General features: G+C 42.1%; 1 protein-coding gene across 1 annotated transcript in view; it reads left to right on the top strand.

Annotated features, from left to right (window-relative positions):
* Positions 1 to 27,592, top strand: part of Klp61F (Kinesin-like protein at 61F) — a 165,694-nt gene that overhangs the window by 26,484 nt on the left and 111,618 nt on the right. The window contains exons 5-6 of the mRNA XM_071678934.1: positions 1,187 to 1,409; positions 20,704 to 20,867. Coding sequence (XP_071535035.1) covers positions 1,187 to 1,409; positions 20,704 to 20,867 — 387 coding nt within the window. The remainder of the gene's footprint in view (positions 1 to 1,186; positions 1,410 to 20,703; positions 20,868 to 27,592) is intronic.

Genomic DNA, 27,592 nt, shown 5'->3' on the forward strand with positions numbered 1-27,592 from the left:
AAACCTGCCGCCTTGCCGGCTTTCATGTTCCGCAAAGCTTTTACTACCTCTTCTCTGTTTACCAAATCATTTCCCCTAACCCTCTCACTTTGCACACCACCTCGACCAAAACACCCTATATCTGCCACTCTGTCATCAAACACATTCAACAAACCTTCAAAATACTCACTCCATCTCCTTCTCACATCACCACTACTTGTTATCACCTCCCCACTTGCGCCCTTCACCGAAGTTCCCATTTGCTCCCTTGTCTTACGCACTTTATTTACCTCCTTCCAGAACATCTTTTTATTCTCCCTAAAATTTAATGATACTCTCTCACCCCAACTCTCATTTGCCCTTTTTTTTCCACCTCTTGCACCTTTCTCTTGACCTCCTGTCTCTTTCTTTTATACATCTCCCACTCAATTGCATTTTTTCCCCTGCAAAAATCGTCCAGATGGCCAGAGAGCGTTATTGGATTACGTGTTAATTGACAGGCGTGCGAAAGAGAGACTTTTGGATGTTAATGTGCTGAGAGGTGCAACTGGAGGGATGTCTGATCATTATCTTGTGGTGGCTAAGGTGAAGATTTGTATGGGTTTTCAGAAAAGAAGAGTGAATGTTGGGGTGAAGAGGGTGGTGAGAGTAAGTGAGCTTGAGAAGGAGACCTGTGTGAGGAAGTACCAGGAGAGACAGAGTACAGAATGGAAAAAGGTGAGAACAATGGAAGTAAGGGGAGTGGGGGGAGGAATGGGATGTATTTAGGGAATCAGTGATGGATTGCGCAAAAGATGCTTGTGGCATGAGAAGAGTGGGAGGTGGGTTGATTAGAAAGGGTAGTGAGTGGTGGGATGAAGAAGTAAGAGTATTAGTGAAAGATATATATATATATATATATATCATAGATATATTTTATCCCTGGGGATAGGGGAGAAAGAATACTTTCCACGTATTCCCTGCGTGTCGTAGAAGGCGACTAAAAGGGAAGGGAGCGGAGGGCTGGAAATCCTCCCCTCTCGTTTTTTTTTTTAATTTTCCAAAAGAAGGAACAGAGAAGGGGGCCAGGTGAGGATATTCCCTCAAAGGCCCAGTCCTCTGTTCTTAACGCTACCTTGCTATCGCGGGAAATGGCGAATAGTATGAAAAAAAAAAAAAGATATATTGCGATATTTATTGTGCCTAAGTTATTTTTTCTAAATTCCAGGATGTATGAGGATGCAACCCGAAAGGGTTCCTGCATTATTCAAGGGCTTGAAGAGGTGCTAGTACGTAACAAGTCAGATGTATACAATGTGATGGAAAAGGGATCAGCTAAGCGTCAGACTGCAGCTACCCTCATGAATGCACATTCTAGTCGTTCCCATACAGTGTTTACAGTTACCATTCATATTAAAGAAAACACATTAGATGGTGATGAACTTCTTAAGGTAAAGTATAGACATTTGGTAATTCTCTTTAGATCTGGTGATTTAAATCCTGAGTTATTTTATGTGAATTATGTTTTAAAATTGTTTAGCTTTTATCCAAAGATTTCAGATCTGTACATAACCTCTGTATTGGAACTAGTGGCTTTTTTGTAGGTTTCAGTGTAGGAACTATTGTGGCAAATAATGTAGATTGTATTTTATGAACTACATTTTTTTTTTTAGCTGTGTATGATGTAGAAAAAGTAATTACTTTTAAACAATTGATGCAAGTGAATATGCTATTTTGAAATTCAAGATATTTATTTCAAATTGAATATTAAAGGCTAGTTTTCCTGTAGTTTATTACCAGAAATGGGCCAGTTTGGACACACAAGTTTTTAAGATAATGTATACTGACAGTCAGTGGAAGGAAGTTATTGTTAATTAGGACAAAATAGAATCCAATATAGACTTTATGAGCAGTTCAGATAAATCTATTTATTTTATTATACTTTGTTGCTCTCTCCCGCGTTAGCGAGGTAGCACATAGAAACAGATGAAAGAATGGCCCAACCCACCCACATACACATGCATATACATACACGTTCACATACACACATATACATACCTATACATTTCAACGTATACATATATACACACACAGACCGACATGTACATATATACACATGTACATGATTCATACTTGCTGCCTTTATTCATTCCTGTCGCCACCCCACCACACATGAAATGACAACCCCTTCCCCCAGCACATGCGCAAGATAGCGCTAGGAAAAGAATACAAAGGCGACATTCGTTCACACTCAGTCTCTAGCTGTCATGTATAATGTGCCAAATCCACAGCTCCCTTTCAACATCCAGGCCCCACAGAACTTTCCATGGTTTACCCCAGATGCTTCTTATGCCCTGGTTCAATCCATTGACAGCACGTCGACCCCAGTATACCACATCGTTCCATTTAACTTTATTCCTTGCACGCCTTTCACCCTCCTGCATGTTCAGGCCCTGATCGCTCAAAATCCTTTTCACTCCATTCTTCCACCTCCAATTTGGTCTCCCACTTCTCCTTGTTCCCTCCACCTCTGACACATATATCCTCTTTGTCAATCTTTCCTCACCCATTCTCTCCATGTGGCCAAACCATTTCAAAACACCCTCTTCTGCTCTCTCAACCACACTCTTTTTATTACCACACATCTCTCTTACCGTATTATTACTTACTCGATCAAACCACCTCACACGTCATATTGTACTCAAACATCTCATTTCCAACATATCCACCCTCCTTCGCACAACCCTATCTACAGCCCAAGTCTCGCAACCATATAACATTGTTGGAACCACTATTCCTTCAAACATACCCATTTTTGCTTTCCGAGATAATGTTCTTGCCTTCCACACATTCTTCAACGCTCCCAGAACTTTCACTCATCCTCCTCGAAGGCTCAGATTGGGGTGTCTGAATGTGTGTGGATGTAACCAAGGTGAGAAAAAAGGAGAGATAGGTAGTATGTTTGAGGAAAGGAACCTGTCTATGAGTGAAAGCATGTACAGAGCATCAGATTGGGGAAGAGCAGTGTGGTTTCAGAAGTGGTAGAGGATGTGTGGATCAGGTGTTTGCTTTGAAGAATGTATATGAAAAATACTTAGAAAAACAAATGGATTTGTGTGTAGCATTTATGGATCTGGAGAAGGCATATGATAGAGTTGATAGAGATGCTCTGTGGAAGGTATTAAGAATAAATGGTGTGGGAGGCAAGTTGTTTGAAGCAGTGAAAAGTTTTTATCGAGGATGTAAGGCATGTGTACGTGTAGGAAGAGAGGAAAGTGATTGGTTCTCAGTGAATGTAGGTTTGCGGCAGGGGTGTGTGATGTCTCCATGGTTGTTTAATTTGTTTATGGATGGGGTTGTTAGGGAGGTGAATGCAAGAGTTTTGGAAAGAGGAGCAAGTATGCAGTCTGTTGTGGATGAGAGAGCTTGGGAAGTGAGTCAGTTGTTGTACGCTGATGATACAGGGCTGGTGGTTGATTCATGTGAGAAACTGCAGAAGCTGGTGACTGAGTTTGGTAAAGTGTGTGAAAGAAGAAAGTTAAGAGTAAATGTGAATAAGAGCAAGGTTATTAGGTACAGTAGGGTTGAGGGTCAAGTCAATTGGGAGGTAAGTTTGAATGGAGAAAAACTGGAGGAAGTAAAGTGTTTTAGATATCTGGGAGTGGATTTGGCAGTGGATGGAACCATGGAAGCGGAAGTGAATCATAGGGTGGGGGAGGGGGTGAAAATCCTGGGAGCCTTGAAGAATGTGTGGAAGTCAAGAACATTATCTCGGAAAGCAAAAATGGGTATGTTTGATCCACTTCCGCTTCCATGGTTCCATCCGCTGCCAGATCCACTCCCAGATATCTAAACCACTTTACTTCCTCCAGTTTTTCTCCTTCAAACTTACCTCCCAATTGACTTAAAGATTGGTTAAAAACTTAAAGAAGCATAAAAAGCTAATAGAGAAGGTCCAGCAAGGGGCAAGAATGATGTTTTCAGAATTAAGAAAATTGTGGAACAGGGATAGGTTATAGACTGTAAATTTGTCCACCATGGACAAGAAAAGAGTAAGGGATGACTTGATCACTATCTTTAAGTTTTCAAACTGTTTGATAATATCAAAAAGCTCAAGAGGTAGGGCCCTGTGAATGTAGAACTCTATCCCTGCACCATACATATTGGCAATTATGCACATACACAAATAATGCTCTGTTAGAGATGGAGCAATCAAGGATGTCTATGGTCAAGTTGATGAAAGGTTTAGACGATTATAGAGCATACATAACTTGTGCTTGTTAGCTAAAAGAAAAGTTTTAGAGTAAGGCTAAGACAGAGGTTGACGGTTCATTACTGTAGGATCTAGCTGAAGGGTGGGTGGCACTAGAATTAGAAAGATCAGTAAAGCAGGAGGTCAATAGATGTTTATTTTTTATTTATTCATTTATTTATATACACATATATATATATAAGTATACTTATGTAAGTAGGAGAGATGGCCAGAGAGCGTTATTGGATTACGTGTTAATTGACAGGCGTGCGAAAGAGAGACTTTTGGATGTTAATGTGCTGAGAGGTGCAACTGGAGGGATGTCTGATCATTATCTTGTGGAGGCTAAGGTGAAGATTTGTATGGGTTTTCAGAAAAGAAGAGTGAATGTTGGGGTGAAGAGGGTGGTGAGAGTAAGTGAGCTTGAGAAGGAGACCTGTGTGAGGAAGTACCAGGAGAGACTGAGTACAGAATGGAAAAAGGTGAGAACAATGGAAGTAAGGGGAGTGGGGGAGGAATGGGATGTATTTAGGGAATCAGTGATGGATTGCGCAAAAGATGCTTGTGGCATGAGAAGAGTGGGAGGTGGGTTGATTAGAAAGGGTAGTGAGTGGTGGGATGAAGAAGTAAGAGTATTAGTGAAAGAGAAGAGAGAGGCATTTGGACGATTTTTGCAGGGAAAAAATGCAATTGAGTGGGAGATGTATAAAAGAAAGAGACAGGAGGTCAAGAGAAAGGTGCAAGAGGTGAAAAAAAGGGCAAATGAGAAATGGGGTGAGAGAGTATCATTAAATTTTAGGGAGAATAAAAAGATGTTCTGGAAGGAGGTAAATAAAGTGCGTAAGACAAGGGAGCAAATGGGAACTTCAGTGAAGGGCGCAAATGGGGAGGTGATAACAAGTAGTGGTGATGTGAGAAGGAGATGGAGTGAGTATTTTGAAGGTTTGTTGAATGTGTTTGATGATAGAGTGGCAGATATAGGGTGTTTTGGTCGAGGTGGTGTGCAAAGTGAGAGGGTTAGGGAAAATGATTTGGTAAACAGAGAAGAGGTAGTGAAAGCTTTGCGGAAGATGAAAGCCGGCAAGGCAGCAGGTTTGGATGGTATTGCAGTGGAATTTATTAAAAAGGGGGTGACTGTATTGTTGACTGGTTGGTAAGGTTATTTAATGTATGTATGACTCATGGTGAGGTGCCTGAGGATTGGCGGAATGCGTGCATAGTGCCATTGTACAAAGGCAAAGGGGATAAGAGTGAGTGCTCAAATTACAGAGGTATAAGTTTGTTGAGTATTCCTGGTAAATTATATGGGAGGGTATTAATTGAGAGGGTGAAGGCATGTACAGAGCATCAGATTGGGGAAGAGCAGTGTGGTTTCAGAAGTGGTAGAGGATGTGTGGATCAGGTGTTTGCTTTGAAGAATGTATGTAAGAAATACTTAGAAAAGCAAATGGATTTGTATGTAGCATTTATGGATCTGGAGAAGGCATATGATAGAGTTGATAGAGATGCTCTGTGGAAGGTATTAAGAATATATGGTGTGGGAGGAAAGTTGTTAGAAGCAGTGAAAAGTTTTTATCGAGGATGTAAGGCATGTGTACGTGTAGGAAGAGAGGAAAGTGATTGGTTCTCAGTGAATGTAGGTTTGCGGCAGGGGTGTGTGATGTCTCCATGGTTGTTTAATTTGTTTATGGATGGGGTTGTTAGGGAGGTAAATGCAAGAGTCCTGGAAAGAGGGGCAAGTATGAAGTCTGTTGTGGATGAGAGAGCTTGGGAAGTGAGTCAGTTGTTGTTCGCTGATGACACAGCGCTGGTGGCTGATTCATGTGTGAAACTGCAGAAGCTAGTGACTGAGTTTGGTAAAGTGTGTGGAAGAAGAAAGTTAAGAGTAAATGTGAATAAGAGCAAGGTTATTAGGTACAGTAGGGTTGAGGGTCAAGTCAATTGGGAGGTGAGTTTGAATGGAGAAAAACTGGAGGAAGTGAAATGTTTTAGATATCTGGGAGTGGATCTGGCAGCGGATGGAACCATGGAAGCGGAAGTGGATCATAGGGTGGGGGAGGGGGCGAAAATTCTGGGGGCCTTGAAGAATGTGTGGAAGTCGAGAACATTATCTCGGAAAGCAAAAATGGGTATGTTTGAAGGAATAGTGGTTCCAACAATGTTGTATGGTTGCGAGGCGTGGGCTATGGATAGAGTTGTGCGCAGGAGGATGGATGTGCTGGAAATGAGATGTTTGAGGACAATGTGTGGTGTGAGGTGGTTTGATCGAGTAAGTAACGTAAGGGTAAGAGAGATGTGTGGAAATAAAAAGAGCGTGGTTGAGAGAGCAGAAGAGGGTGTTTTGAAGTGGTTTGGGCACATGGAGAGGATGAGTGAGGAAAGATTGACCAAGAGGATATATGTGTCGGAGGTGGAGGGAACGAGGAGAAGAGGGAGACCAAATTGGAGGTGGAAAGATGGAGTGAAAAAGATTTTGTGTGATCGGGGCCTGAACATGCAGGGCCTTGAAGAATGTGTGGAAGTCGAGAACATTATCTCGGAAAGCAAAAATGGGTATGTTTGAAGGAATAGTGGTTCCAACAATGTTGTATGGTTGCGAGGCGTGGGCTATGGATAGAGTTGTGCACAGGAGGATGGATGTGCTGGAAATGAGATGTTTGAGGACAATGTGTGGTGTGAGGTGGTTTGATCGAGTGAGTAACGTAAGGGTAAGAGAGATGTGTGGAAATAAAAAGAGCGTGGTTGAGAGAGCAGAAAAGGGTGTTTTGAAGTGGTTTGGGCACATGGAGAGGATGAGTGAGGAAAGATTGACCAAGAGGATATATGTGTCGGAGGTGGAGGGAGCAAGGAGAAGAGGGAGACCAAATTGGAGGTGGAAAGATGGAGTGAAAAAGATTTTGTGTGATCGGGGCCTGAACATGCAGGAGGGTGAAAGGAGGGCAAGGAATAGAGTGAATTGGAGCGATGTGGTATACCGGGGTTGACGTGCTGTCAGTGGATTGAATCAAGGCATGTGAAGCGTCTGGGGTAAACCATGGAAAGCTGTGTAGGTATGTATATTTGCGTGTGTGGACGTACGTATATACATGTGTATGGGGGGGGGTTGGGCCATTTCTTTTGTCTGTTTCCTTGCGCTACCTCGCAAACGCGGGAGACAGCGACAAAGTAAAAAAAAAAAGCAAACACCTGATCCACACATCCTCTACCACTTCTGAAACCACACTGCTCTTCCCCAATCTGATGCTCTGTACATGCCTTCACCCTCTCAATCAATACCCTCCCATATAATTTGCCAGGAATACTCAACAAACTTATACCTCTGTAATTTGAGCACTCACTCTTATCCCCTTTGCCTTTGTACAATGGCACTATGCACGCATTCCGCCAATCCTCAGTCACCTCACCATGAGTCATACATACATTAAATAACCTTACCAACCAGTCAACAATACAGTCACTCCCTTTTTTAATAAATTCCACTGCAATACCATTCAAACCTGCTGCCTTGCCGGCTTTCATCTTCCGCAAAGCTTTTACTACCTCTTCTCTGTTTACCAACTCATTTTCCCTAACCCTCGCACTTTGCACACCACCTCGACCAAAACACCCTATATCTGCCACTCTATCATCAAACACATTCAACAAACCTTCAAAATACCCACTCCCCTTCTCACATCACCACTTCTTGTTATCACCTCCCCATTTGCGCCCTTCACTGAAGTTCCCATTTGCTCCCTTGTCTTACGCACTTTATTTACCTCCTTCCAGAACATCTTTTTATTCTCCCTAAAATTTAATGATACTCTCTCACCCCAACTCTCATTTGCCCTTTTTTTCACCTCTTGCACCTTTCTCTTGACCTCCTGTCTCTTTCTTTTATACGTCTCCCACTCAATTTCATTTTTTCCCTGCAAAAATCGTCCAAATGCCTCTCTCCTCTCTTTCACTAATACTCTTACTTCTTCATCCCACCACTCACTACCCTTTCTAATCAACCCACCTCCCACTCTTCTCATGCCACAAGCATCTTTTGCGCAATCCATCACTGATTCCCTAAATACATCCCATTCCTCCCCCACTCCCCTTACTTCCATTGTTCTCACCTTTTTCCATTCTGTACTCAGTCTCTCCTGGTACTTCCTCACACAAGTCTCCTTCCCAAGCTCACTTACTCTCACCACCCTCTTCACCCCAACATTCACTCTTCTTTTCTGAAAACCCATACAAATCTTCACCTTAGCCTCCACAAGATAATGATCAGACATCCCTCCAGTTGCACCTCTCAGCACATTAACATCCAAAAGTCTTTCTTTCGCGCGCCTGTCAATTAACACGTAATCCAATAACGCTCTCTGGCCATCTCTCCTACTTACATAAGTATACTTATGTATATCTTGCTTTTTAAACCAGGTATTCCCAATCATCAGTCCTTTTTCAGCACATAAATCTACAAGCTCTTCACCATTTCCATGGATTTGTATGTAGCATTTATGGATCTGGAGAAGGCATATGATAGAGTTGATAGAGATGCTCTGGAAGGTATTAAGAATATATGGTGAGGGAGGCAAGTTGTTAGAAGCAGTGAAAAGTTTTTATCGAGGATGTAAGGCATGTGTACGTGTAGGAAGAGAGGAAAGTGATTGGTTCTCAGTGAATGTAGGTTTGCGGCAGGGGTGTGTGATGTCTCCATGGTGTTTAATTTGTTTATGGATGGGGTTGTTAGGGAGGTGAATGCAAGAGTTTTGGAAAGAGGGGTAAGTATGAAGTCTGTTGGGGATGAGAGAGCTTGGGAGGTGAGTCAGTTGTTGTTCGCTGATGATACAGCGCTGGTGGCTGATTCATGTGAGAAACTGCAGAAGCTGGTGACTGAGTTTGGTAAAGTGTGTGAAAGAAGAAAGTTAAGAGTAAATGTGAATAAGAGCAAGGTTATTAGGTACAGTAGGGTTGAGGGTCAATTCAATTGGGAGGTGAGTTTGAATGGAGAAAAACTGGAGGAAGTGAAGTGTTTTAGATATCTGGGAGTGGATCTGTCAGCGGATGGAACCATGGAAGCGGAAGTGGATCATAGGGTGGGGGAGGGGGCGAAAATTTTGGGAGCCTTGAAAAATGTGTGGAAGTCGAGAACATTATCTCGGAAAGCAAAAATGGGTATGTTTGAAGGAATAGTGGTTCCAACAATGTTGTATGGTTGCGAGGCGTGGGCTATGGATAGAGATGTGCGCAGGAGGATGGATGTGCTGGAAATGAGATGTTTGAGGAAAATGTGTGGTGTGAGGTGGTTTGATCGAGTAAGTAACGTAAGGGTAAGAGAGATGTGTGGAAATAAAAAGAGCGTGGTTGAGAGAGCAGAAGAGGGTGTTTTGAAATGGTTTGGGCACATGGAGAGAATGAGTGAGGAAAGATTGACCAAGAGGATATATGTGTCGGAGGTGGAGGGAACGAGGAGAAGAGGGAGACCAAGTTGGAGGTGGAAAGATGGAGTGAAAAAGATTTTGTGTGATCGGGGCCTGAACATGCAGGAGGGTGAAAGGAGGGCAAGGAATAGAGTGAATTGGAGCGATGTGGTATACAGGGGTTGACGTGCTGTCAGTGGATTGAATCAAGGCATGTGAAGCGTCTGGGGTAAACCATGGAAAGCTGTGTAGGTATGTATATTTGCGTGTGTGGACGTGTGTATGTACATGTGTATGGGGGGGGGCATTTCTTTCGTCTGTTTCCTTGCGCTACCTCGCAAACGCGGGAGACAGCGACAAAGTATAAAAAAAAAAAAAGAATATATATATATATATATCCCTGGGGATAGGGGAGAAAGAATACTTCCCACGTATTCCTTGCGTGTCGTAGAAGGCAACCAAAAGGGAAGGGAGCGGGGAGGCTGGAAATCCTCCCCTCTTTTTTTTTTTTTTTTTCTCCAAAAGAAGGAACAGAGAAGGGGGCCAGGTGAGGATATTCCCTCAAAGGCCCAGTCCTCTGTTCTTAACGCTACCTCGCTATCGCGGGAAATGGCGAATAGTATGAAAGAAATGAAAAGATATATATATATATATATATATATATATATATATATATATATATATATATATATAATTTTTTTTTTTTTTTTTTTTTTTTTTTTTTGCTTTGTCGCTGTCTCCCGCGTTTGCGAGGTAGCGCAAGGAAACAGACGAAAGAAATGGCCCAACCCACCCCCATACACATGTATATACATACGTCCACACACGCAAATATACATACCCACACAGCTTTCCATACCTACATAAGTATACGTATGTAAGTAGGAGAGATGGCCAGAGAGCGTAATTGGATTACGTGTTAATTGATAGGCGTGTGATAGAGAGACTTTCGGATGTTAATGAGCTGAGAGGTGCAACTGGAGGGATGTCTGATCATTATCTTGTGGAGGCGAAGGTGAAGATTTGTAGAGGTTTTCAGAAAAGAAGAGAGAATGTTGGGGTGAAGAGAGTGGTGAGAGTAAGTGAGCTTGGGAAGGAGACTTGTGTGAAGAAGTAGCAGGAGAGACTGAGTACAGAATGGAGAAAGGAGAGAACAAAGGAGGTAAGGGGAGTGGGGGAGGAATGGGATGTATTTAGGGAAGCAGTGATAGCTTGCGCAAAAGATGCTTGTGGCATGAGAAGAATGGGAGGTGGATTGATTAGAAAGGGTAGTGAGTGGTGGGATGAAGAATTAAGATTATTTGTGAAAGAGAAGAGCGAGGCATTTGGACAATTTTTGCAGGGAAATAATGCATATGACTGGGAGATGTATAAAAGAAAGAGGCAGGAGGTCAAGAGAAAGGTGCAAGAGGTGAAAAAGAGGGCAAATGAGAGTTGGGGTGAGAGAGTATCATTAAATTTTAGGAAGAATAAAAATATGTTACGAAAGGAGGTAAATAAAGTGTGTAAGACAAGGGAACAAATGGGAACATCAGTGAAAGGGGCAAATGGGGAGGTGATAACAAGTAGTGGTGATGTGAGGAGATGGAGTGAGTATTTTGAAGGTTTTTTGAATGTGTTTGATGATAGAGTGGCAGATATAGGGTGTTTTGGTCGAGGTGGTGTGCAAAGTAAGAGGGTTAGGGAAAATGATTTGGTAAACAGAGAAGAGGTAGTAAAAGCTTTGCAGAAGATGAAAGCCGGCAATGCAGCGGGTTTGGATGGTATGGCATTGGAATTTATTAAAAAAGGGGGCGACTGGATTGTTGACTGGTTGATAAGGTTATTCAATGTATGTATGACTCATGGTGAGGTGCCTGAGGATTGGCAGAATGCTTGCTTAGTGCCATTGTACAAAGGCAAAGGGGATAAAAGTGAGTGCTCAGGAGGACGTGTATGAATATATATGTATATGTGGGTGGGTTAGGCCATTCTTTCGTCGGTTTCATTGCGCTATGTCGTTAACGCGGGAGACAGCGACAAAGTATTAAAAAATATATATATATATATATATATATATATATTATATATAGATTTTTTTTTTTTTCCGCTGTCTCCCGCGTTTGCGAGGTAGCGCAAGGAAACAGACGAAAGAAATGGCCCAACCCACCCCCATACACATGTATATACATACGTCCACACACGCAAAATATACATACCTACACAGCTTTCCATGGTTTACCCCAGACGCTTCACATGCCCCGATTTAATCCACTGACAGCACGTCAACCCCGGTATACCACATCGCTCCAATTCACTCTATTCCTTGCCCTCCTTTCACCCTCCTGCATGTTCAGGCCCCGATCACACAAAATCTTTTTCACTCCATCTTTCCACCTCCAATTTGGTCTCCCTCTTCTCCTCGTTCCCTCCACCTCCGACACATATATCCTCTTGGTCAATCTTTCCTCACTCATTCTCTCCATGTGCCCAAACCATTTCAAAACACCCTCTTCTGCTCTCTCAACCACGCTCTTTTTATTTCCACACATCTCTCTTACCCTTACGTTACTTACTCGATCAAACCACCTCACACCACACATTGTCCTCAAACATCTCATTTCCAGCACATCCATCCTCCTGCGCACCACTCTATCCATAGCCCACGCCTCGCAACCATACAACATTGTTGGAACCACTATTCCTTCAAACATACCCATTTTTGCTTTCCGAGATAATGTTCTCGACTTCCACACATTCTTCAAGGCTCCCAGAATTTTCGCCCCCTCCCCCACCTTATGATTCATTTCCTCTTCCATGGTTCCATCCACAGCCAAATCCACTCCCAGATATCTAAAACACTTCACTTCCTCCAGTTTTTATCCATTCAAACTTACCTCCCAATTGACTTGACCCTCAACCCCACTGTACCTAATAACCTTGCTCTTATTCACATTCACTCTCAAGTTTCTCTTTTCACACACTTTACCAAACTCAGTCACCAGCTTCTGCAGTTTCTCACATGAATCAGCCACCAGCGCTGTATCATCAGCGAACAACAACTGACTCACTTCCCAAGCTCTCTCATCCCCAACAGACTGCATACTTGCCCCTCTTTCCAAGATTCTTGCATTCACCTCCCTAACAACCCCATCCATAAACAAATTAAACAACCATGGAGACATCACACACCCCTGCCGCAAACCTACATTCACTGAGAACCAATCACTTTCCTCTCTTCCTACACGTACACATGCCTTATATCCTCGATAAAAACTTTTCACTGCTTGTAACACCTTGCCTCCCACACCATATATTCTTAATACCTTCCACAGAGCATCTCTGTCAACTCTGCCATATGCCTTCTCCAGATCCATAAATGCTACATACAAATCCATTTGCTTTTCTAAGTATTTCTCACATACATTCTTCAAAGCATACACCTGATCCACACATCCTCTACCACTCCTGAAACCACACTGCTCTTCCCCAATCCGATGCTCTGTACATGCCTTCACCTTCTCAATCAATTCCCTCCCATATAATTTCCCAGGAATACTCAACAAACCTATACCTCTGTAATTTGAGCACTCACCTTCATCCCCTTTGCCTTTGTACAATGTCACTAAGCAAGCATTCTGCCAATCCTCAGGCACCTCACCATGAATCATACATGCATTAAATAACCTTACCAACCGGTCAACAATACAGTCACCCCCATTTTTAATAAACACTGCAATACCATCCAAACACCGCTGCCTTGCTGGCTTTCATCCTCCGCATAGCTTTTACTACCTCTTCTCTGTTTACCAAATAATTTTCCGTAACCCTCTCATTTTGCCCACCACCTCGACCAAGACACCCTATATCTGCCACTATATCATCAAACACATTCAACAAACCTTCAAAATACTCACTCCATCTCCTTCTCACATCACCACTACTTGTTATCACCTCCCCATTAGTCCCCTTTACTGAAGTTCCCATTTGTTCCCTTGTCTTACGCTTTTTATATACCTCCTTCCAAAACATCTTTTTATTCTCCCTGAAATTTGATGATACTCTCTTACCCCAACTCTCATTTGCCCTCTTTTTCACCTCTTGCACCTTTCTCTTGACCTCCTGCCTCTTTCTTTTATACATCTTCCACTCATTTGCATTATTTCCCTGCAAAAATCGTCCAAATGCCTCTCTTTTCTCTTTCACTAATAATCTTACTTCTTCATCCCACCACTCACTACCCTTTCTAATCTGCTCATCTCCCACGCTTCTCATGCCACAAGCATCTTTTGCGCAAGCCATCACTGCTTCCCTAAATACATCCCATTCCTCCCCCACTCCCCTTACGTCCTTTGTTCTCACCTTTTTCCATTCTGTACTCAGTCTCTCCTGTTACTTCCTCACACAAGTCTCCTTCCCAAGCTCACTTACTCTCACCACTCTCTTCACCCCAACATTCTCTCTTCTTTTCTGAAAACCTCTACACACCTTCACCTTTGCCTCCACAAGATAATGATCAGACATCCCTCCAGTTGCACCTCTCAGCACATTAACATCCAAAAGTCTCTCTTTCGCACGCCTATCAATTAACACATAATCCAATAACGCTCTCTGACCATCTCTCCTACTTACGTTCGTATACTTATGTATATATCTCTTTTTAAACCAGGTATTCCCAATCACCAGTCCTTTTTCAGCACATAAATCTACAAGCTCTTTACCATTTCCATTTACAACACTGTACACCCCATGTACACCAATTAGTCCCTCAACCGCCACATTACTCGCCTTTGCATTCAAATCACCCATCACTATAACCCGTTCTTGTGCATCAAAACCACTAACACACTCATTCAGTTGCTCCCAAAACTTGCCTCTCATGATCTTTCTTCTCATGCCCAGGTGCATATGCACCAATAATCACCCATCTCTCTCCATCCACTTTCAGTTTTACCCATATCAATCTAGAGTTTACTTTCTTGCACTCTATCACATACTTCCACCACTCTTGTTTCAGGATTAGTGCTACACCTTTCCTTGCTCTTGTCCTCTTACTAACCCCTGACTTTACTCTCAAGACATTCCCAAACCACTCTTCCCCTTTACCCTTGAGCTTCGTTTCACTCAGAGTCAAAACATCCAGGATCCTTTCCTCAAACATACTACCTATCTCTCCTTTTTTTCTCATCTTGGTTACATCCACACACATTTAATCACCCCAATCTGAGACTTCGAGTCCCCGCGTGACTCCTTCTTCTGTTTCCCCTTTTAGAAAGTTAAAATACAAGGAGGGAGGGTTTCTAGCCCCTCGCTCCCATCCCCTTTAGTCGCCTTCTACAACACGTGAGGAATGTGTGGGAAGTATTCTTTCTCCCCTATCCCCAGGGATGATATTATAAAATGCCACATGAAAAATATAATTTTAGGTGAGGATAGATTTGTGTACAAAGGATGACCATTATGTTAAAATATTAAAAGAAGCTACAGGGAACTGGAGCTTTGTGTGTCATGTAGTGACTTATGAAGGATATACAAAATATAACTATTCAAAGGTAAGATTTAGCCGAAAGAAACTGAAGTCACTGGCTAAGTAGGAAGCTATCATAATAGAGAAGTACAAATTGACATGATCCAAAACATCTTTTTATTCTCCCTAAAATTTAATGATGCTCTCCCCAACTCTCATTTCCTCTTTTTTTCTACCTTTGGAACTTTATCTTGACCTCTTGCCGCTTTCTTTTATACATCTCCCAGTCATTTGCACTACTTCCCTGCAAGTATCATCCAAATGCCTTTCTTTTCTCTTTAACAACCTTACTTCTCCATCCCACCACTCACTTCCTCTCCTAATCAGCCCATCTCCCATTTTTCTCATGCCACATGCATCTTTTGTACAAGTCATAACTGCTTCTCTAAATACATCTCATTCCTCACCCACTCCCCTAACATTATTTTCTCTCACCTTTTGCCATTCTACATTCAATCTCTCCTGGTATATGTATGTGTATATAGATGTTTGGTAAAGTGTGTGAAAGAAGAAAGCTGAGAGTAAATGTGAATAAGAGCAAGGTTATTAGATACGGTAGGGTTGAGGGACAAGTCAATTGGGAGGTAAGTTTGAATGGAGAAAAACTGTAGGAAGTGAAGTGTTTTAGATATCTGGGAGTGGATTTGGCAGCGGATGGAACCATGGAAGCGGAAGTGAATCGTAGGGTGGGGGAGGGGGCGAAAGTTCTGGGAGCGTTAAAAAATGTGTGGAAGTAGAGAACATTATCTTGGAAAGCAAAAATGGGTATGTTTGAAGGAATAGTGGTTCCAACAATGTTATATGGTTGCGAGGCATGGGCTATGGATAGAGTTGTGTGCAAGAGGGTGGATGTGCTGGAAATGAGATGTTTGAGGACAATATGTGGTGTGAGGGGGTTTGATCGAGTAAGTAATAATAGGGTAAGAGAGATGTGTCATTATAAAAAGAGTGTGGATGAGAGAGCAGAAGAGGGTGTTTTGAAATGGTTTGGTCACATGGAGAGAATGAGTGAGGAAAGATTGACCTCGAGGATATATGTGTCAGAGGTGGAGGGAACGAGGAGAAGTGGGAGACCAAATTGGAGGTGGAAAGATAGAGTGAAAAATGATTTTGAGTGATCGGGGCCTGAACATGCAGGAGGGTGAAAGGTGTGCAAGGAATAGAGTGAATTGGAATGATGTTGTATACATGGGTCGACGTGCTGTCAGTGGATTGAACCAGGGCATGTGAAGCATCTGGGGTAAACCATGGAAAGTTGTGTGGGGCCTGGATGTGGAAAGGGAGCTGTGGTTTCGGTGCATTATTACATGACAGCTAGAGACTGAATGTGAACGAAAGTGGCCTTTGTTGTCTTTTCCTAGCACTACCTTGCGCACATTTTGGGGGGAAGGGGTGGTTATTTCATGTGTGGTGGGATGGCGATGGGAATGAATAAAGGCATACAGTATGAATATGTGTATATATGTATATGTCTGTGTGTATATATATATATGTATACGTTGAGATGTATAGGTATGTATATTTGCGTGTGTGGATGTGTATGTATATACATGTGTATGTGGGTGGGTTGGGCTATTCTTTCGTCTGTTTCCTTGTGCTACCTCGCTAACGCGGGAGACAGCGACAAAGCAAAATAAAAATAAAAAATATAGATGTGAGTGGATGTGTCTTTCTTTGTCCTGGTACTACCTTACTAACATGGGAAATGGCGCTCAAGTATGAAAAGATATATTCATTTTTTTTTTTTTATATGTATTCACCATTTCCTATGATAGTGAAGTCGCGTAAGGAATAGATAACTGAGCCTTTGAGGGAAAAATATCCTCACTTGGCTGCCCTCTCTGTTCCTCTTGGAAAAGTAATACTGGGGGAGAATTTCTAGCCCCCTGCTTCCACTCCTTTTAGTGGACACGGGAAAAGAGTCTCCAGTCAAACATCCGTACATACCTTTGTCACTTACTCCATTTCACATGTTCTTCCACAATTTCTCTCACTCCAATATTCTTCCACTTTATATCCCTTGTCACTGGTGTTCCTGTCACACCAACTCCTTTAATTGTGCTATCTTACACTCTTCTTGTAAGATACCAGTCTTGCATTCTCTCCATATGCCCAGACCACCTCAAAGTATTACATTTCATGTGCTCTACCACTCCACAAATCATTCCCTGCCATACCACGTCCCTCTTATACCCCTTCATTTGTTTCATATTTCCATCTTGTCGTGCCATATTCTCCTCTAACATGGCTCATTTCCACAGCCTGGATTCTTGACCTGTATGACTCATTCCATCTCAGTATTTTGGCTGCATAGGTCAAGGTTGGGAGGACTATGTTGTTCCTTAATTCTCTCTTCACTTTCATACTTATACCTCTACCCTTCATTATTCTATTAAGGGACCCAGTAACTCTACCCTGTACTGCTCTCTCCCATATCTCTCCTTCTTTATCATCAAACTTACCCAAGACAGCTCCTAGGTATTTAGATTTCTCATCTTCCAGTGATTCTCCCCTGATATTCAAAACATAGTACACTTTCTTCTTTCACTCACTCATTATGGTTTTGCTAAATCTATACTTTCACTTTGTTTCATTTCAAACACCATTACTATTTTTACTTGTATTTACCTTCAATTGTCTATGCTTAAACACACAATGAAATACACGTACAATCACTGAAGACTACTACAGATGAGCATTGAATGCAGTGTTATTGAGAGATTACATCATGCATCGAGGTATGGCAGGCTTTTCAAAGATGTACATAGTACTTCTGCTTGTTGTTTTAGAGAGAAATATGTTTTTCTGAAGCTGTGGGTTATGTCTGTTTTTTGTTCATGGGTTAAATGTGAGAGTGGTTATATCTACTTTTAGTAGGAAAAAGGTTCTTTGTTAAAGCTTTGTAGATGTTATGCAATATGCAGACAATACACTCCTTTAGATGATAAAGGTTTGTTATGCTTCCATGCAATGTAGAGTGCTGCTGATTTCAAGAACCATGTCCAAAGAGACATATTTGTTTTTAAGTAAAAGGTAAGTACCTTTACAATACCCTTAAGCTATTGATATCATTATATCTTAACTGTTATCTCCTCTGTTGTCTGTCCATTGAGCATGAGATATACTTAATGGTTAATATATAAATCAGGATCTTCTAACTTAGATGATTTTCCGTGAGGAAGAACCAGCCTTCACTTATGGACCAGCCAGATGTGGTTGCAGCTGCTTGCTTATTCAAAAGCCAACCTTTGACCAGTCAGCAACCATCACAAAGCTGATGTCATTGACCTTCCTCTGTCCCAGCCTGCTATTGTTTGTTGCTTTCCTCCGACACCGTATATTCTGAAGACCTTCCACAAAGCATCTCTATTAGCCCTGTCATATGCCCCATACAGAGCCCTCTGTTGCTGTAAGTACTTCTCACACATATTCTTTAAAGGAAACACCTGATCCACACACTACTTCTGAAACCACACAGCTTCTCCCCATTCTAATTCTCTGTACTTGCCTTCATTTTCTCAATCAAAACCATCCCATGCAACTTATCAGGTATACTCAACAAACTCATACATCTGTAGTTTGACACCTTTATCCCCCATACCTTTATACAGTGGCACTATACATCCTAAGGCATTTCATCATGATCCATACATACATTGAAAATCCTTACCAACAGATCAACTGCACAGTCACCCCCTTTCTTGATAAAGTCAACAGCAATACCATCCACTCCTGCTACCTTGCCACATTTCATCTTATGCAAGGCATTCACCACCTCCTGTGTTTCTGGCAAACCACTCTCCATGACTTTCTCACTTTGCATACCACCTAACCAAAACACCCCACATGTGCCACTCTATCATCAAGCACATTTACTATCCTTCAAAGTACTAACTCCATCTCCTATTCACTTTATCATTACCTGTCATCACTTCTCTTTTTACCACTTCACCAATGTTCCCATCTGTTTTCTTGTCTTTTGCATACTATTTACCTCCTTCCAAGCCAATTTTTTTATCCTCCCTAAAGTTTACTGATACTCACTCACCACAATTCTCATTTGCCCTCTTTTTCAACACATGCACCTTCCTCTTGACCTCCTGCCACTTTCATACATTTTCCAATCATTTTCACTCTTATCCTGCAAGTACTGCCCAAACACCTCTCTTTTCTCTTTCACAGGCAACTTTGCTTCATCATCCCACCCCTCATTATCTTTTCTAACCTGCCAACCTCTCATCTTTCACATGCCTCATACATCTCTTGCACATGCCATCACTGCTTCCCTAAATACCTCCCATTCTTCACCCGTTCCCCTTTCTTCATTTGCTCTCACCTTTTGCTACTCAACATTGAATCTCTCCTGTTATTTCTTCACACAAGTCTCCTTTCCAAGCTCACTTACTACTCTCTTCTCCCTAACATTTTGCATCTTTTTCAAAAACCTTTACAGATCTTCACTCTCGCCTCCACAAGATTGTGATCAAACATCCCACCAGCTACCCCTCTCAGCACATTTACTTAGCAAAAGTCTCAGTTTTGCATGTCTATCAATTGATGTGTAATATAATAATGCCTGTTGAGTATCTCTTACTCTCAGATATCTACTTGTGTATATCCCTCATTTTAAGCCAAGTAATCTCAGTCACCAGTCTTTTTTTCAGCACACAACTCCACAAGCTCTTCACCATTTCCATTCATAACACTGAGTATCCCATGCATCACAATTATATTCTCAACTGCCACATTACTTACCTTTGCATTTAGATAACCTATCACTTATACCCAGTCTCATTAGTCATAACTGCTGATACAGTCACTCACCTACTCCCAAAACTCTTGCCTCTCATGATCTCTCTTCTCATGGTCAAGTGTGTAAGCACCAATAATCACCCACTCTTATCTCGCTATCCAGTTTCAGTTTTACCCCCATCAATCTAAAATTTACTTTCTTTCACCCTTATGCTTCTTAGCCTTCCACACCTGTAACAGGCCACTGGCAGAAGGCTTCTTTCTAATGTTCCTACTGACTGCTTTTACTAATGCTCCTGCCAAATGTTCCTTCCTATTACTTCAACTTCATGAGTCTTCCTAATGCTCTTGCTTAAATGTTCCTACCTTCTGCCTTTAAATTCTCCTACTTGTGGATATGCTTCCATGCTTGTGGGATAGACTGCGTACGGAGAGAAATGAAGGTGTTGAAAACTGAAAAGCCTTTTCTTTCCATGGTGGTGTCCTGCAAGCATTTGTATCTGGTTTCTCATCTTGCCCTATCATCCCCTCTCTTTGTTTCAAGAAGCCTTTTCTCTGCACCTTTTTTGATTGCCTTTGGGTTGGCAACCATGATCTGCAAACTCTGAGCTCTAATAGGCTGGAATTGATTGGCTGAGGATGGACCTTAAAGAAGCATATAGCTGTGATCTCAGGTGGTTTCCAAAGGATGAATGAAGGTGGACTCCTCTGAACTGAAAGTTGTGAAGGTTAGAAAGTCCTGACCCATATATCCCCTGGGGGTACATTTCATGCTTGTGGAACACCATCTCAGAGAGAAATGGGTTTTTTAAATTTTCAAAACCTACATTTATCACTGACAGACAGGTAAATTGCATTTAGTTGATTTGGCTGGATCGGAGAATATTGGTCGCTCAGGTGCAGTCGATAAGCGTGCTCGTGAGGCTGGAAACATAAATATGTCTCTTCTTACTCTTGGCCGAGTCATCACTTCACTTGTTGAAAAGGCACCTCATGTACCATACAGGTCAGTGATTGAAGAGAATTTTATTTTCTTAGTTATTGTAGTTTGTTTTCGATAGATTGACTCCCCTTATTTATAAGAAACTTTAGGTTATTGCTCTTTTTCTTATATGAGAAAAGCAATGTTTTGTAGGTAGTAGTTGATTGGTAGCCAACGATGAGGTTGGTATATTACCAGTATTACTTGCATGGGTGCTGGGAGGCTAAGTGATAACTACATAGTGAGCCATCACTTCATAGGTTGTCAGGTTGCACTCCTCTGACCCAGGTAGCTGTCTTTTCTTTTTGCCTCACCCACATGTGGACTTCTTGTATTCTGTCCACAAACGTACAGTCTCCCTTTGTCATGCATGACACTAGACAACACTTAACTCACACAGCTCATTCTTCGTAAGCTACGTTTTCCTGCAGTGAGCACTGTGTTCTGCTTTTTGGCAAAATGGTATGAGCAATAGATAGACAAAGTTGGTAGGAACATTTAGGCAGGAGCATTAGCTAGAAGTATTAGGTAGGAACATTTGGCAGAAGCAATAGGTAGAAGTAGTCAGCAGGAACATTAGGTAGGTGCCTCTGCAAACACTGCACTAGGGTTGCCATCTGCCAGTGGCCTGTTAAGGATGAGGCACCAAAGGCTAAGAAATGGCACTGGATTCCAATAATTATGGATTCTTTTTTTTCTTGTTGTTGAAGGCTCCAGTTGTGGACAAAAGTCCACATCATGGCTAGGCTTTGATTGAAATATAGAGAGAATATAAAGTGGGAAAAGAAAGACAATGGAAAATATTTATGAATTTTGGAGGAAGTGAAAGACCTGTCTTGAAATATGCCAGGTCATAGTTATTGGGAAAACGTGAGAAGGTGTAGAGTTCCAAAGCTTCAATGTGTACGGAAAGAAGCAGGTATGAAAATGGCCCACCCTGGAGTTGCCCATGGCCACACATTACTCATGTGATGCAGCAGCTTGCTGAGTATTACATGGTCTAAGGGAGAAAGAATACTTCCCACACATTCCTCACTTGTCGTAGAAGGCGACTAAAGGGGATGGGAGCAGGGGCTGGAAACCCTCCCCTCCTTGTATTTTAACTTTCTAAAAGGGGAAACAGAAGAAGGAGTCATGCGGGGAGTGCTCATCCTCCTCGAAGGCTCAGATTGGGGTGTCAAAATGTGTGTGGATGTAACCAAGACGAGAAAAAAGGAGAGATAGGTAGTATGTTTGAAGAAAGGAACCTGGATGTTTTGGCTCTGAGTGAAACGAAGCTCAAGGGTAAAGGGGAAGAGTGGTCTGGGAATGTCTTGGGAGTAAAGTCAGGGGTTAGTGAGAGGACAAGAGCAAGGGAAGGAGTAGCTCTACTCCTGAAACAGGAGTGGTGGAAGTATGTGATAAAGTGTAAGAAAGTAAACTTTAGATTGATATGGGTAAAACTGAAAGTGGATGGAGAGAGATGGGTGATTATTGGTGCATATGCACCTGGGCATGAGAAGAAAGATCATGAGAGGCAAGTGTTTTGGGAGCAGCTGAATGAGTGTCTTAGTGGTTTTGATGCTTGAGACCGGGTTATAGTGATGGGTGATTTGAATGCAAAGGTGAGTAATGTGGCAGTTGAGGGACTAATTGGTGTACATGGGGTGTTCAGTGTTGTAAATGGAAATGATGAAGAGCTTGTAGATTTATGTGCTGAAAAAGGACTGGTGATTGGGAATACCTGGTTTAAAAAGAGAGATATACTTAAGCATACATATGTAAGTAGGAGAGATGGCCAGAGAGCGTTATTGGATTATGTGTTAATTGATAGGCGCGCGAAAGAGAGACTTCTGGATGTTAATGTGCTGAGAGGTGCAACAGGAGGGATGTCTGATCTTTATCTTGTGGAGGCAAAGGTGAAGATTTGTAGAGGTTTTCAGAAAAGAAGAGAGAATGTTGGGTTGAAGAGAGTGGTGAGAGTAAGTGAGCTTGAGAAGGAGACTTGTGAGGAAGTGCCAGGAGAGACTGAGTACAGAATGGAAAAAGGTGAGAACAAAGGACGTAAAGGGAATGGGGGAGGAATGGGATGTATTTAGGGAAGCAGTGATGGCTTGTGCAAAAGATGTTTGTGTCATGAGAAGCATGGGAGGTGGGCAGATAAGAAAGGTTAGTGAGTGGTGGGATGAAGAAGTAAGATTATCAGTGAAAGAGAAGAGAGAGGCATTTGGACAGTTTTTGCAGGGAAATAATGCAAATGAGTGGTAGATGTATAAAAGAAAGAGGCAGGAGGTCAAGAGAAAGGTGCAAGAAGTGAAAAAGAGGGCAAATGAGAGTTAGGGTGAGAGAGTATCATTAAATTCTAGGGAGAATAAAAAGATGTTTTGGAAGAAGGTAAATAAAGTGCGTAAGACAAGGGAACAAGAGGGAACTCCAGCGAAGGGGGCTAATGGGGAGGTGATAACAAGTAGTGGTGATGTGAGGAGATGGAGTGAGTATTTTGAAGGTTTGTTGGATGTGTTTGATGATAGAGTGGCAGATATAGGGTGTTTTGGTCGAGGTGGTGTGGAAAGTGAAAGGGTTAGGGAGAATGATTTGGTAAACAGAGAGGAGGTAGTAAAAGCTTTGCAGAAGATGAAAGCTGGCAAGGCAGCAGGTTTGGATGGTTTTGCATTGGAATTTATTAAAAAAGGGGGTGACTGTATTGTTGACTGGTTGGTAAGGTTATTTAATGTATGTATGACTCATGGTGAGGTGCTTGAGGACTGGCGGAATGTTTGCATAGTGCCATTGTACAAAGGCAGAGGGGATAAAAGTGAGTGCTCAAATTACAGAGGTATAAGTTTATTGAGTATTCCTGGGAAATTATATGGGAGGGTATTGATTGAGAGGGTGAAGGCATGTACAGAGCATCAGATTGGGGAAGAGCAGTGTGGTTTCAGAAGTGGTAGAGGATGTGTGGATCAGGTGTTTGCTTTGAAGAATGTATGTGAGAAATACTTAGAAAAGCATATGGATTTGTATGTAGCATTTATGGATCTGGAGAAGGCATATGATAGAGTTGATAGAGATGCTTTGTGGAAGGTATTAAGAATATATGGTGTGGGGGGGCAAGTTGTTAGAAGCAGTGAGAAGTTTTTATCGAGGATGTAAGGCATGTGTATGTGCAGGAAGAGAGGAAAGTGATAGGTTCTCAGTGAATGTAGGTTTGCGGCAGGGGTGTGTGATGTCTCCATGGTTGTTTAATTTGTTTATGGATGGGGTTGTTAGGGAGGTGAATGCAAGAGTTTTTGAGAGGGGCAAGTATGCAGTCTGTTGTGGATGAGAGGGCTCGGGAAGTGAGTCAGTTGTTGTTCACTGATGATACAATGCTGGTCGCTGATTCATGTGAAAAACTGCAGAAGCTGGTGACTGAGTTTGGTAAAGTGTGTGAAAGAAGAAAGCTGAGAGTAAATGTGAATAAGAGCAAGGTTATTAGATACAGTAGGGTTGAGGGACAAGTCATTTGGGAGGTAAGTTTGAATGGAGAAAAACTGGAGGAAGTGAAGTGTTTTAGATATCTGTGAGTGGATTTGGCAGTGGATGGAACCATGGAAGCGGAAGTGAATCATAGGGTGGGGGAGGGGGCGAAAGTTCTGGGAGCGTTGAAAAATGTGTGGAAATTGAGTACGTTATCTTGGAAAGCAAAAATGGGTATGTTTGAAGGAATAGTGGTCCCAACAATGTTATATGGTTGCGAGGCGTGGGCTATAGATAGAGTTGTGCGCAGGATGGTGGATGTGCTGGGAATGAGATGTTTTAGGACAATATGTGGTGTGAGGTGGTTTGATCGAGTAAGTAATAATAGGGTAAGAGAGATGTGTGGTAATAAAAAGAGTGGTTGAGAGAGCAGAAGAGGGTGTTTTGAAATGGTTTGGTCACATGGAGAGAATGAATGAGGAAAGATTGACCTAGAGGATATATGTGTCAGAGGTGGAGGGGACGAGGAGAAGTAGGAGACCGAATTGGAGGTGGAAAGATGGAGTGAAAAAGATTTTGAGTGATCGGGGCATGAACATGCAGGAGGGTGATCGGCGTGCAAGGAACAGATTGAATTGAAACGATGTGATATACCAGGGTCGACGTGCTTTCAATGGATTGAACCAGGGCATGTGAAGCGTCTGGGGTAAACCATGGAAAGTTTTGTGGGGCCTGGATGTGGCAATGGAGTTGTGGTTTCAGTGCATTATACATGACAGCTAGAGACTGAGTGTGAACGAAAGTGGCCTTTGTGTCTTTTCTTAGCACTACCACGCACACATTTGGGGGGCAAAGGTTATTTCATGTGTGGCGAGGTGGCAATGGGAATGAATAAAGGCAGAGAGTATGAATTATATTCATGTGTATATATGTATATGTCTGTGTATGTATATATATGTATGCGTTGAGATGTAGGTATGTATATTTGCATGTGTTGACGTGTATGTATATACATGTGTGTGTGGGTGGGTTGGACCTTTCTTTTGTCTGTTTCCTTGCGCTGCCTCGCTAACGCGGGAGACAGCGACAAAGCAAATAAAAAAAAAAGCTAGTGGTGGGAGCACACAAGCAGCCAGCTCTTGGGAGCAAAACCCTAAGTAATATCTATAGAAGAGGGAAAGTGAACCAACATAATTGTATAATTACATAAGGATCCTTGCTGCTACTTACACAAAGATAGATGAAAGTATGTAATTATTTTTGGGTATGTTTTTCAACAATGTATGATATAGGGATATCAGTAAGGTTTTTTTTACACAGGGAAATACACTGAATAGAAATCCATCACAGTAAAAGTTTAATGGTGATAGGGCACTTATCACACCACATACATGTCCAGTTGGAAAAGGAATTAGCAAAAAAGTGGCTTTCTAAGGTATTGATGCCACTTATATACAGTTTCCTTCAGAAAGTTCTTAACTTATTCTTTAGAAAATATGGGAGATAATCATGACTCAAATGCATAAGTATTGCTCATAATTTTTTTTTTTTTTTTTTTTTTTTTTTTTGCTTTGTCGCTGTCTCCCGCGTTTGCGAGGTAGCGCAAGGAAACAGACGAAAGAAATGGCCCAGTCCGCCTCCATACACATGTATATACATACGTCCACACACGCAAAATATACATACCTACACGGCTTTCCATGGTTTACCCCAGACGCTTCACATGCCCTGATTCAATCCACTGACAGCACGTCAACCCCGGTATACCACATCGCTCCAATTCACTCTATTCCTTGCCCTCCTTTCACCCTCCTGCATGTTCAGGCCCCGATCACACAAAATCTTTTTCACTCCATCTTTCCACCTCCAATTTGGTCTCCCTCTTCTCCTCGTTCCCTCCACCTCCGACACATATATCCTCTTGGTCAATCTTTCCTCACTCATTCTCTCCATGTGCCCAAACCATTTCAAAACACCCTCTTCTGCTCTCTCAACCACGCTCTTTTTATTTCCACACCTCTCTTACCCTTACGTTACTTACTCGATCAAAGCACCTCACACCACACATTGTCCTCAAACATCTCATTTCCAGCACATCCACCCTCCTGCGCACAACTCTATCCATAGCCCACGCCTCTCAACCATACAACATTGTTGGAACCACTATTCCTTCAAACATACCCATTTTTGCTTTCCGAGATAATGTTCTCGACTTCCACACATTCTTCAAGGCTCCCAGAATTTTCGCCCCCTCCCCCACCCTATGATCCACTTCCGCTTCCATGGTTCCATCCGCTGCCAGATCCACTCCCAGATATCTAAAACACTTCACTTCCTCCAGTTTTTCTCCATTCAAACTCACCTCCCAATTGACTTGACCCTCAACCCTACTGTACCTAATAACCTTGCTCTTATTCACATTTACTCTTAACTTTCTTCTTTCACACACTTTACCAAACTCAGTCACCAGCTTCTGCAGTTTCTCACATGAATCAGCCACCAGCGCTGTATCATCAGCGAACAACAACTGACTCACTTCCCAAGCTCTCTCATCCCCAACAGACTTCATACTTGCCCCTCTTTCCAAAACTCTTGCATTCACCTCCCTAACAACCCCATCCATAAACAAATTAAACAACCATGGAGACATCACACACCCCTGCCGCAAACCTACATTCACTGAGAACCAATCACTTTCCTCTCTTCCTACACGTACACATGCCTTACATCCTCGATAAAAACTTTTCACTGCTTCTAACAACTTGCCTCCCACACCATATATTCTTAATACCTTCCACAGAGCATCTCTATCAACTCTATCATATGCCTTCTCCAGATCCATAAGTGCTACATACAAATCCATTTGCTTTTCTAATTACAATGGTATTAAGTTATTTTGGTGCATTTACCATTTATTTTCATCTCATGAGAAGCGTGGGAGGTAGGCAGATTAGAAAGGGTAGTGAGTGGTGGGATGAAGAGATAAGATTATTAGTGAAAGAGAAGAGAGAGGCATTTGGATGATTTTTGCAGGGACATAATGCAAATGACTGGTAGATGTGAAAAAGAAAGAGGCAGGAGGTCAAGAGAAAGGTGCAATAGGTGAAAAAGAGGGCAAATGAGAGTTGGGGTGAGAGAGTATCATTAAATTTTAGGGAGAATAAAAGATGTTTTGGAAGGAGGTAAATAAAGTGCGTAAGACAAAGGAACAAACGGGAAGATCAGTGAAGGGCAAATGGGAGGTGATAACAAGTAGTGGTGATGTAAGAAGGAGATGGATTGTGTATTTTGAAGGTTTGTTGAATGTGTTT

Source organism: Panulirus ornatus, chromosome 29 (genome assembly GCF_036320965.1).
Source record: "Panulirus ornatus isolate Po-2019 chromosome 29, ASM3632096v1, whole genome shotgun sequence".
Lineage (NCBI taxonomy): Eukaryota > Metazoa > Arthropoda > Malacostraca > Decapoda > Palinuridae > Panulirus > Panulirus ornatus.